At 37.7% G+C, this 12,837-nt stretch overlaps 1 protein-coding gene across 1 annotated transcript in view; it reads right to left on the bottom strand.

Moving 5' to 3' along the window:
• Positions 1–12,837, bottom strand: part of HERC2 (E3 ubiquitin-protein ligase HERC2) — a 509,505-nt gene that overhangs the window by 457,693 nt on the left and 38,975 nt on the right. The window contains exon 7 of the mRNA XM_068226746.1: positions 4,376–4,546. Coding sequence (XP_068082847.1) covers positions 4,376–4,546 — 171 coding nt within the window. The remainder of the gene's footprint in view (positions 1–4,375; positions 4,547–12,837) is intronic.

The following is a 12,837-nucleotide window of genomic DNA, read 5'->3' on the forward strand; positions in this document are numbered from 1 at the left end:
AAAAGACTCTCTAGTAATAGCAATCAAGGGACCATGACAAATACTGCAAAAACAGACCACCTGTAGACACTGCCAAAACACAAAAAATACATCCACTGCCACTTTCCATTTTAGGATCTCAAAACCTTTTTTCTTTATCCACAACTTCATTGCCTTCATGATCATCATCATCATCATAATCATAGTCGTCGCTGGGCAATTCAAAAGAAGCATCTAAATTACATGGTACATAGCTGAAGTTATCTATTTTTCCGAATACTGTATTTTAATATTGCAAACATTTCTTAGCAGACAATGTAGGGTTCCCCATACTATGAAAAACATAAAATTAAGCAATTTCCTCAATTGTGCTGAAAGTTGAAGGACTATAGGGTCCACAAAGGTTTCAAATTGTGAGTCTTAGATAGCTCTATCAAACTAACAAAACAAATTTTGAAAATCACTTCTGGCCTAAAATCGCTTGTTTCTTTACTTGTTTTCTTTCTGATTCAAATCCTAGCCAAATTAACTTATTTACATAATTCTTTCTGTAATGTGTTCCTTGATTTAATACTATCATCCATTTTTTAATTTTTTTAAATGACCACACCAAATGTAGTTATTAAGGGCTTAAGTGAAACAATGCACTGACTCACATTAGTGCTCACAGTGGTAGAAAAAAGGCAAACTGCTAATCTAATCAACCGGATAACAATGATTATGAAAAGGATTGTAATTTTTATGAATAAATAAATAATAAATAAAGAATATATTCTGATATATTTTTATATTTTATTTACCTAAAATTCGTAGCTCATATCCCTAGGATGTTTCCAAAAATGAGTTGCTTGCCTGAAGATTTTGTTGCCACTACACACTGTGAACATTTTTCAAAAAGTCCCAAATTCAATTTCTTGAACATCGTGTCTTGTCCTAGTTCATCACTGAAAATCACTGTTATATACATAAATAAGCCTCGTCAATACTATTTTTTAAAATTTCATTATTTATTTCCATCACTAAAAGCTGTACAGCCTCCGTGGCTGAGGCAGCAGCGCGCCGGCCTCTCACCACTGGGTTCCGTGGTTCAAATCCTGGTCACTCCATGTGAGATTTGTGCTGGCCAAAGCAGAAACGAGACAGGTTTTTCTCCAGGTACTCCGGTTTTCCCTGTCATATTTCATTCCAGCAACACTCTCCAATATCATTTCATGTCATCTGTCATTCATTAATCATTGCCCCAGAGGAGTGCGACAGGCTTCGGCAGCCGGCACAATTCCTATCCTCGTCGCTATATGGGGACTTTATTTATTCCATTCCTGACCCGGTTGAATGACTGGAAATAGGCTGTGGATTTTCATTTTTACTAAAAACTGGACATGTTCTCTTCTCCAGCAGCCAAAAACTGCCAAACATTTCTTGGACTTAACCTATAATCACCTCATATTAAAAAGAATCAAGCTATTTAAGAATCTCATAATTGATCTGTATTGAATTTACAATACAGAAACACGTAAATTAAAAGTCTACCTTAATCAATACACAAACATTAATTATAAAACACAATTAGCGATACATGATTCGACCCTTTTGGACCTCCTTCAGCATCGCTAATTGTGTTTTCTAATTAACACTTGCGTACTGACCAAGGCAGACTTTTAATTCACATATTTCTGCAATCAAGCTATTATTACAAGACACGTCCTCAGTATGTCATATTAAAACTTGTGCTAAACACCTCAAAATTAAAATATTAGGTATGTCAAGCAAATAATAAAATTTTATTAAAATAACATACTTGTCCAGTAACTAAAACATTAGAACTACATATAAATCAAATTATCTTAAAATAAATCTCTCATTCACTTAAAATACCCATAAAATCCCTCAAATCAATGTCCACAATAAATTGTTGCAGCTTCTTCCATTTTTTAACATTATTATTTATTTATTTATTATTAGTATTATTCTTTCTTTCTTTCTTTCTCCGTTAGGGTCTTCTAGGAACCACTGATAATTTCAATGCTTCATCCTTTGTTGTTCCTTCTTCCTCCAATACTCCGTCTGCTCGCTAAGCCTCCTTTTCCCTTCCTTGGATCATTTTGAGCTTGTTTTCATTCCCTCACGACCTTGGAATCCTTCCATTTTTAACACTTTATTTCTAAAAATCTGTCTCTCTGTTGCGTCTTCTTTCCTTATGTTGTTTTCTTTCCAAATCTTTCTTGATTTCATGAATCCAGGTTGTTGTTGATTTCTTGTTCCAAAAATATTTGAAGATCTGTTTGGTTAACCTGATGTCATCCATTCTGTATAAATGTCCAAAATAATATCAATCGCCTCTTCTGAATTGTATCTGTTATGTTTTCTATGTTCCGGTATATTTCATCATTACTTCTTGATTTCCAGAGTTCTGTAGTTCTTAGTGGACCGAGTATTTTCCATATGTTTTCTTTCCAGTACTTCTAATTTATTCACCTTGTAGTTTAGTACTAGACATTCACTCACGTATAGGCATTCTGCTTTGGCTACTACGAGGTTATGTTGTATTTTGAGGGTTTTAAACACTTTTTGTTGTTTTATTATTACTGGATAGAAATCCTTCTGTATTTCAATAAAGAAATGGAGTCAGAAATAAATACATATTAGTTACAATATCGAAAAATGAATAAATTGTCAACTGTATTAATACAATAGATGGCTTGGCTTAATTGTGCCTTGATTTGTGAAAACAACAGAATGGGAGTTACAATGATGGCTTAATCACGACGATCGTAATTTGAGATTAGCGGAGTATCAAAAAGTAAAAGAGACAACACATTGACACTACACAACATAAAATTCAAGTAGGAACACACAGATAGGTCTTATGGCAACGATGGGACAGGAAAGGCCTGGGAATGGGAAGGAAGCGGCCGTGGTCTTAATTAAGGTACAGCCCCAGCATTTGCCTGGTGTGAAAATGGGAAACCACAGAAAAGGAACAGATACATCAGTACCCTCACACTCGTCACAAAGTATGGTAAATAAAGAGAGACTTACCTAGGCCCGGTTTCATCAACACATGTTAGCATATAACAAGGTGTTAAATCATTTTAACATACAATTTAAGAAAATTTGCGTTTCATCGACAACTGTTAAAGTTAACATATGTTAAACTGCGTATTAAAGTTAACATCAGCCATTTTGCAAGTTAAATGGCTAACATTAGCATTTAGCAACCTGTTCCAAAATGGCTGCTGTGAATCTCCCTTTAGATGCGGAATTGCTCTATTTAGATCTTTTATACAATAACCCTGATCGAAGAAGAGTTCAGCGACGTAATGACTTTGAACATTTGACTGATACAGAATTTCTTCATAGATACCTACAGGTTATCGAAAATAGTCATTGGTAAGGTTGTTGACGAAATTTGAGTGAGGTTGGAATATCCTACGAAGGGAAACCTCTTTCTCCAATGTTGCAGGTACTGATAACATTAAGATTTTTTGCTACTGGTTCTTTTCACATTACGGTCAGAAAAAATGCTGGAATTTCTAAAGCGAAAAGAGAGTGGAGTTTCCGTGATCAACCAGAGCTTATAAATCTATACATCGCAAATGGCTTAGACATGGGGACACATATTAATACAGACAAGGCTGCGGTGGCAATGGCCAATTTTAATACGGAACAATTACGTTTAAAATTAATGAATTTTATCACCTGGAGGCAATAGGGCCGAAATATATCGTAATCAGAAGGGATATTTCTCTGTTAATGTTCAGGTGATTAGTGATCCTAACCTGCAAATCAGGGATATAGTTGCTATGTGGCCAGGTTCTGTACACGACAATACAATATTTAATAACTCCCATATCAGAGCACAGTTTAAAGGGGGACAATTAACGAAGGGATTCTGTTAGGTGATAGTGGATACCCGCTAAGAAAGTATCTGTTAACCCCATTGAAACCCTCGTGGACTTTCTCCCATGCCTCGTCCTTTTCTTTTATCGTCAATCCATCTGTGCGCAATGCACTCAATAATTTTTCTATATTTACTAATTCAATTAACAACTCCTTTTCGAAGGAGGAAAAATTAGAACTACGACTCCGTTTCACTTCACGTGCCATATTTAACAGCTGTACTCAAACAAAAGCGCATCGGAGCGCGCTGTAAAACTGCATGTTCGTACCACTGCCTCCTTGATTCATACCAGTTCGCAATGTTGGGAGAGTTAACAGTCGATTAGTTAACATTTCACAGGAAACGTTTCATGAAACACAAGAAACCTAACAAGATGTTAAATTTTTAACTCTGTATTAACTAACTACTTGTTAGTATATATTTAACATGTGTTGATGAAACCGGGCCCTAGAGTACTACCATTATCATTGTAGTATGTAATATCATTTATAATACCTGTTGTCCACTTGGTATTTGCCTTTGTCCCAAAGGCATAACAGTAGTAACACAGAATCTAGAATATTTCTCAGAGCACCTCTTTGCATTGCCAACTCAAGAAGCAGACATAAGGCCGTATGTCTGTCAGAGAGAGGTACCTCACCCCAACTACGCCCATTGTTCAAATCCCTGCAACCAAAAACAAGCATGCCAATGATCAGTGAAAGCAATGAAAACAAGTCTTCATATTATTGCCTTCATCAAAAACAAAGAAAAGTAAATATTTAAAAATATACAATATTTTAGTAGTATTATAAAAATGAAACTAGATAATTATTTCATAATTACACTTCATATACCCTATCTGTACTCTGAATACAAAACAATCAATCGTATTCTCCCCCAGTGAAATTTTTTAATCAGACCACCTCTTTTGCTCAAACCTAACCACCACCACCACCACCACCACCACAACAACAAAAATGTTGAGAAAGTCTGTTTCATGCAGAATCAAGACATACCCATTTTATCTTAAGAAATCATACAATTTTCTCCCTGTCCTCCTTTAGCTCAGATATTATACTTGAAACCAAACTTTAAAAATAGGAAAAATGCTTCCATAAGGATTTTTTCCTTCCCCTTCGATCCTCCTCCCTTCTAAAAATTTTCCATCATCAGTATGAAAAATATATATTATACTAATAAAAAAATACCTCTAGTTATGAAAAATAAATTCTTAAAACTAGCAGCAAAATTGCAAGAAATGCAAGTATAGGGAATATTGTGAATAATTTAATTAATTATATCATATCATATGTTATATCATCATCCAGCTTCTGCCAGGTTGGGATGTTTAAGGGCACCTTTCCATCTTCCTCTATCCAACCATCACTGTTCCTCCTTAATGGTGTTCCTGAAAATGTTTATTCTTATACTATTCTTGATTGTTTTCAATCACTTTAGTCTGTGTCTCCCTATCTGGGTCTCCAACATCCATTTCAGCATCTTTTCCTCTTCCATCCTCTTAACCTTTCTAACCATCTAAGTTTATCCCTCTGCATTGTGGTGCAAAGCTTTTCCACTCTAATTTCATATCTGAGCTCTGTCCTTTCTTATCTTTCCTTCATTTCACTGGCCTTGATTTTTTTCTCCTATTTTTTGGTAGTGTCCAGGACTCCGCTGCATATGGCAGTATTGGACAGTAGTACATCTTATACATAACTTCTTTAAACTTCACTGGTACTTCCTTCACACCAGGTTTCTCACACTGTGAGAGAATGCATTTCCATGTTGAATCCTTTAACTGATCATGTCCAAGCTTGCATTCTGCATCAGTTCGCTTCCAAAGTACTTGAAGCTCTCCACAATTTAAAGACTTTATTCCTTTATAATTCTTTTCCCTACCCTTTCTCCTCTAATTAACACCACTGTCTTACTCTTCTCCAAACTGATTTTCATTCCATATCAACATGTTGAGTTGCCTTGTAATTCCTCTCTGTTTACTTCCCAGACCCCAGCAGCTTCCATATTGTCACAGCCATGGATGAGACTGGAACTTCGGTGAAAGCTACACTTTGCTCTGGCCTGTGCCAAAAGATGGATACAAAAGTACTGCATCCATCAAGAAATGGCAACAGGCAGATTGAGATATAAGTACTCGATAATTATCACATATCTTCTTGTGTCCCCCCCACCTTCTTAAATATAGGTATTACTCCTTTACTCCAGTCATTTGGTACTGATTTTTCTTTCCCAATACACCTAAATAGCCTATATAGCCATTGTGGACCTATCAGTCCCGATGCTTTCATCATTTCCACATACAATTCGTCCATACCTTTGCCGTAGGTACACTATCATAAGACTTTTCTAAATCAAGGAAAGTTATCACTTTGATACTTCCAATATTTTTCCAATAACTGCCTCATACAGAAAGTGGGGTTTAGTGTAGATCTTCCATATCGAAAGCTACATTTCAAACATAATTAGGTATATTATTAAGAGAATAATAGAAAAAATTCCCATTCTCTTACATCAGTAATAGCAATAACAATGATGAAGAATTTTTTAAAAAATACAGACTTGAATTTCAAAATCATGTACAAGACAACCTTTTCAGTTAAAAGATAATGTATTTGACAAAAATATTGCAATATATTTTCATTCAGAAAATAATCCAGAGAACTGCGTATGACAGATTTGAAATAAATAAAATTAATATTCAATAAAAGAAAGAAAGAAAGCTACCTGTAACTAACCTCTTCAAAACTTTTCTTCAAAATCATCAAACTATAATACTACCGACCATACACATACCCACTAAGTAGTTATTCAGCGGTGTGAAATTATGGCATTAAGTGTTTTGTATGTATAGCAAAAATGATAATAAAATAGCATTTAATAACATTAATTATTTGAAGAAATAGCACTTATTAGCTATAACCTGCTTTGTTATTTTATTAGGCCTATTTGAGAGGGCTATATGAAATTGAAATATCAAGCTTATATAAATGGACATCAAAATCGCTGACCATCTACAGTTGCCCGGTTGTGGTGTACGAGCCCCCTACATCTTTGTCTCTCCATGAACCACTGCTCTCTTGTAACTTCCACCCAATCTTGTCCTCTCCCCTCAACATCTTTCTTTTATCAGTCCATTTTCTTTGGGTCTGCCCACTGGTCCTTTTTCTTTTACTTCTCTTTCATATTCCCTTCTTGTAGGCCTGCTTGCACTCATCCTTTTTACATGACCAAACCACTACAGTCTTGCTTTCAGGATCTTTTGTTGTAGGTAATCTCCTATACCCACTTCCTCTTGGACTTCTTCATTCCTGAACTTGTCTTTCCTGGCCTTCTGTATTGTGGTGGGTAGGAAATTCATTTCTGCAGCTTACAGTTTTGAGTTGTCTTGTCTCATTATAATGGTAGTTTTCAGGCAATAAGTGTGGATGAGTATATAGTAGGATTTATATAATGTCATCTTACCTTTCAGTGGTACAGCAGTTGTCTTACTTGGTGGTAAAATTGAGTTGCCTTGCTACTTCAACTGTCTGCCTCATATTTTTCATGGTTGTCTTTTGATACTACGAAGGCAATTCCAAAAATAAGGTTTCCTATTTTTTTATACATACATACACCTGTTTACTTCTACATGGGTTTACATCACTTTACAGCTTGAATATTTAGCTATTTTTCTACATAATCACCACTTCAGTTGATGCATTTTTGTAGACGCTGTGACAGTTTTTTGTTTGCCCATGTCATACCAGCTCGCCACCATACTGTTCAGGTGAACCTCATCTTTCACCTCGTCATCGGTGCTGAATTGCTTTCCAGCCAAATGTTCTTTCAGCTTAGGGAACAAGTGATAGTCACTGGGCGCCAAGTCGGGACTATAGGGTGGGTGGGTGATGATGTTCCACTGAAACTATTGCAGGAAAGCAATGGTTTGCCAGGCAACGTGCGGGCGAGTGTTGTCATGGAGAATGCTTATGCCCTTGCTCAACATTCCTCTTCTCCGGTTCTGAATTGCCCGTCTGAGGTTTTTCAGGGTCTCACAGTACCTATCAGCGTTAATTATGGTCCCAGCAGGCGTAAAGTCAACCAATAATACACCTTTTCGATCCCAAAACACAGTTGTCATGACTTTACTGGCAGACTGTGTTTGCTTGAATTTCCGCGGCTTTGGTGAAGATGGATGTCGCCACTGGCGTGATTGTTGCTTGGTCTCAGGTGTGAAGTGGAACGCCTAGGTCTCGTCACCCATGACAACTGAGTCCAAAAAGTCGTCCTGTTTGACTACAAAGCGTTGAAGAAATGCGTGGGAAGAATCAACTCGTTGCCGCATGTGGTCTTCAGTCAGCATGTGTGGCACCCATCCTGCGCACACCTTCCGGTATTTCAATTTTTCCGTTAAAATTCTGTGAGCGACACTTTGAAAGCCTCAGGAACCAAAGTGCAGAGATCATCCAGGGTGATCCGCTGATCTTCACGCGTGATTCGCTCAACCTTCACGACTGTCTTGACGGAAATTGACGGTCTCCTGCTCCTCTGTTCGTCATGAATTTCAGTCCGACCGGCTGCAAACTCTCTACACCACTTACGAACATTTATGACATCCATGCATGACTCACCATACACTTCCGTTAATTGGCAATGGATTTCAATCGGTTCAGTACCTTTTGCATTCAAAAACCGAATAACTGCGCGCACTTCGCACTTGGCGGTAACATCCAACGGGAGCTCCATTCTCAACGGTTGCCAAGCCAAGACTGAGTGCCTCAGTGCGGCGTGCACATGTTTATATGAGAGCGTGGGGAAACACTGCTCACAATATTGTGACCAACAGCCACACGAACAGAGCTCTGTATTTTTTTTTTTTTTTTTTAAATGCAGGAGACCTTATTTTTGGGATTACCCTCATATACTACCCAAGTACTTAAACTTTGGAATACTGTCCAGTTTGGTGTCATTTAGTCTGATTTGTGGTTCCTCACCTCGCCACTGTAACTTCATCACCACTGTCTTAGCCTTGCTGATATTTAAATCATGTCTCAAACTCTCGACTCCATTCCTGCAGCTTTTCCTCAACAACATTTTCGGTTTCACCCCAGATCATCACGTCGTCTGTAAAGAGGAAATCTTGCAAGTCCAGCCGCTCCTTCCATTTTAATGCCTTTATTATGGTACCCATCACGGTGATAAATAGGAGGGGTGACAAAGCACTGTCTTACTGTACTCCTCTCTTCATTTTAAACCATTTGGACAGCCCGCAACCCACATGCACACAACTTCCGGTTTTATCATACAGCATCTTCACTTTTGCAATAAGACTGTAAATGGACATACATCATCATCATGAATTCCTTCCAGCGAGTTGGGTAGGATGTTTACAAACGATGTGCCTCCATTTATTACGGTCTTGGTATGCTTCTTCTCTCTCTGGGGCATCCCATGTTTCTCCTCTCTTCTCTAGGTCCTCTCTTAACTCTTAACCTTTTTCCAGGGCGTCCAACCGGTCTTCGTCCCGGATCGATCTTTCCAAAATAATTCCCTGAAATTTGAGTCGGCTGCATCCGCTTAACGTGTCTTAGCACTTCAGCTTTGCAACACTCAGCCTTTCTTGTATGGTCAGGATGACCTGCATGTATCTTCATATCTGATCATTCCTAATTCTGTCCTTCCTTGTTTTCTGTACAGCTGATCTAAGGAACTTCGTTTCAAAAGCTAGCAGTTTTATGTATGATACAACTCTCCAGATTATATGTCATGATGGCAGAAGATGTCTTAAACATGGCCTATTTTTCCCTCTAAGGAACTCCCTTGTCCCATACTATGTTCCAAACTTGATAGAAGAAGTTGGATCCTTTTTGCAGCCTGTTCAACACTTTGTTCTTGTAACTTCCTTTGTTTGATATTGTACTCCCCAGATATTTAAAGGTATTCACACATTCAATCTTCTCTCCCTCGAGGGTGAGGTTACAAGGTGTATTTGTCCTGCTAACTTTCATTACCACTGTTTTGCTCTTGCTCACAGTTATATTCTTTGAACTTTGTATTCCAAAGATCCTATCTGCTCTGTACAGCTCTCTCAGTTTTTCTCCCCAAATGGCAACATCAGCAAAAATAAAAAAATAAAAAATAAAAAATCCATTAACATCTTTCTTATCCATTTGGCTGAGTTCCTGTATAGTAGTATCTACGAGTGAAACGAAGAACAATGGGGAAAGAGAACTCTCTTGTTGGACACCTCTTCTTGTTTTAAACCTACATACATAACCTTATCAATTACAATCACAATGACAGATCAGTGTGGGAAGAAGGAGAAATAGAAAGAAAACACAGGAGGATAAGGACATTCTCCACATCTTCACACACCGCTGTCTACAGACAGACTGGCTCTCTCCTCATCAACCCCAGTTCTTCTACATCCATCTCTTCTCAGCCGCCAAAGAACTCCTTTCATCGTCCCAGCTTCATCAGGAATACGGGCATCAACACTCACTGAGAGGTCCTTTCTTCTTTGCTTATCTGGCTTTCTTCTTACCTGACACTTCCCACATCAAGATTGAAGAAGAAAAAAATACACATGGTAAAAGAATAACAACACAGGACAAACACAAAAGGATGAGAGTAACCCAACAGGTCAATATTAGTAGGTAATGACAAGGAACAAGTGCAATTCAAGTCATATAGAGAACTAGTTAAAGAACCTATTCTTCATAAGGATTTATGAGCAAGAATTAAAGTGGTTAAATTAAGGCTGCCCACAAATATATCTGCCTTAAAACACATTTACCACCTCCTCACTGGATACATAAATCTTTAGGTTACGCCCCATCAACAATAGAGAGCATACCACATAAAGATGGTCATGACTGAAGCATTGGTTCTCTAGAAAATAATGCGAAATGAAATGTGAATTACAAACCCACTAAATATGAATCATAAACCTACACAATATTACAAAAATAGAGACATGGTATATACATATAATACAATGAAGATGGCTGAATAAATAAACTACAACCGAGCTCGATAGCTGCAGTCGCTTAAGTGCGGCCTTTATCCAGTATTCGGGAGATAGTAGGTTCGAACCCCACTGTCGGCAGCCCTGAAAATGGTTTTCCGTGGTTTCCCATTTTCACACCAGGCAAATGCTGGGCTGCACCTTAATTAAGGCCACGGTCGCTTCCTTACCACTCCTAGCCATTTGCTGTCCCATCGTCGCCATAAGACCTATCTGTGTCGGTGCAACGTAAAGCAACTAGCAAAAAAAAAAAAATTAAATAAATAAACTACAACCCACAGCAGTTCTCAAATACGGATGAAATGAAATGGCGTATAGCTTCTAGTGCTGGGACGTGTCCAAGGACTTTGGCTCGCCAGATGCAGGTGTTTTGATTTGACGCCTGTAGGCAACCTGTGTGTCGTGATGAGGATGAAATGACGATGAAGACAGCACATACATCCACTCCCCGTTTCAGGGGAATTAACCAAATAATGTTAAAATTCCCGACCCTGCCAGGAATCAAACGCAGGACCCCTGTGACCAAAGGCCAGCATGCTAATCATTTAACCATGGGGGCAGATAAGCACATTTAACACTCTCAACAATACAACTGTAGAATAATACTTTCTGCAAAATGGTGCATTCATTCTTCAGCTGAACTGTTAACAATCTGATGATGACGTACGCCCAAAATAAGTAGCCTATTCGTTGGTGAAGGCCACCACAGCCAAAAACACAAGAAAGCTGAATTTTCTCGGAAGTCATTAAGAGTTACGAAGAAAATTAATATAATGTTTCTTGTAGAAAATTTAATTTCAAGGCAACATGGTGCACTTCATTTTTTGATAAGACTGACCGTTTACCCGTTATTTTAGTTATTTTGTCGTGGTCCACAGCCAAAACACAAGAAAACTGTTTTTTCTCAAAAAGCATTAGAGTTACAAAGAAAATGCATATAACATTTCTTGAAGAAAAGTTCATTTCAAGACCACATGGGGCAGTTCATTTTTCAATATGGCCAACCATTTACCCGTTATTTTAGTTGAGGTAGGGCACAAACTGCCCAAATTTGGGGCATACTGCTGTAAAATCGTCTACTACCCAATTTCAGCTTAATTGGTCCAGTAGTTTTTGAGCCTGTCCAGAACAAACGAATGAACAAACAAACAAACAAACAAACAAACAGACAGACAGACAGAGACCATCTCTTTTTTATTAATGGTATATAGAAGACGGGAACATGAAAGGAACACATAACAGGAAATACACAGAGGGAAGAAGGAGAAATAAAAAGAAAACACAGGTTCAATCTCCACATCTTCATACACTGCTGTCCACTTCCCACATCAAGATTGAAGATCAGGGGCCTGTTCCACGAACGAACTTCGCAACTTTGCACTTTTCAGTTCAGATTTTGTTCTATCACTTTTCAGATTTAGCTTGCAAAGTGAAAAGTAAAAAGTTAGGAATATTTTCACTTTTCAAGCCTGTTATGCTCCTCCATTGGTACAGAAATGCAAAGTGCAAAGAAATGAAGTGAAACGTTTTCATAAATCTTGCAAAGAGTTAATTAACAAGTATGTACACTAGTTTCTCGACGTAGAATTTGATTTAGTGATATAAACATGTTATGATGAGAGCTTCTGTTATCATCAAGTGAGGACAGTGATGAAGAATCCAACAACAGAACCTACAAAGACAGGATTACCTAACTTCGACAGAATTCCGCGATTATTTTCGTATTACCCCAACACAGGCTGATTATATTCTTGCAATGATTGTTCATTTATTGAAACATGCAACAAAAAGAAGTCAATCCCTTCCTGAAAAAGAACAAATAATTATATGCTTACACTGGTTAGCAGCAGGTGTAGCAGCAATGCATGGATCATCAAAATCAATGATTTGCAGAACTGTTACCAAAGTCGCAGGCCTAGATGTTATAGTAAATGTAATATTTCCTAACATA

This window comes from Anabrus simplex, chromosome 3 (genome assembly GCF_040414725.1).
Source record: "Anabrus simplex isolate iqAnaSimp1 chromosome 3, ASM4041472v1, whole genome shotgun sequence".
NCBI lineage: Eukaryota > Metazoa > Arthropoda > Insecta > Orthoptera > Tettigoniidae > Anabrus > Anabrus simplex.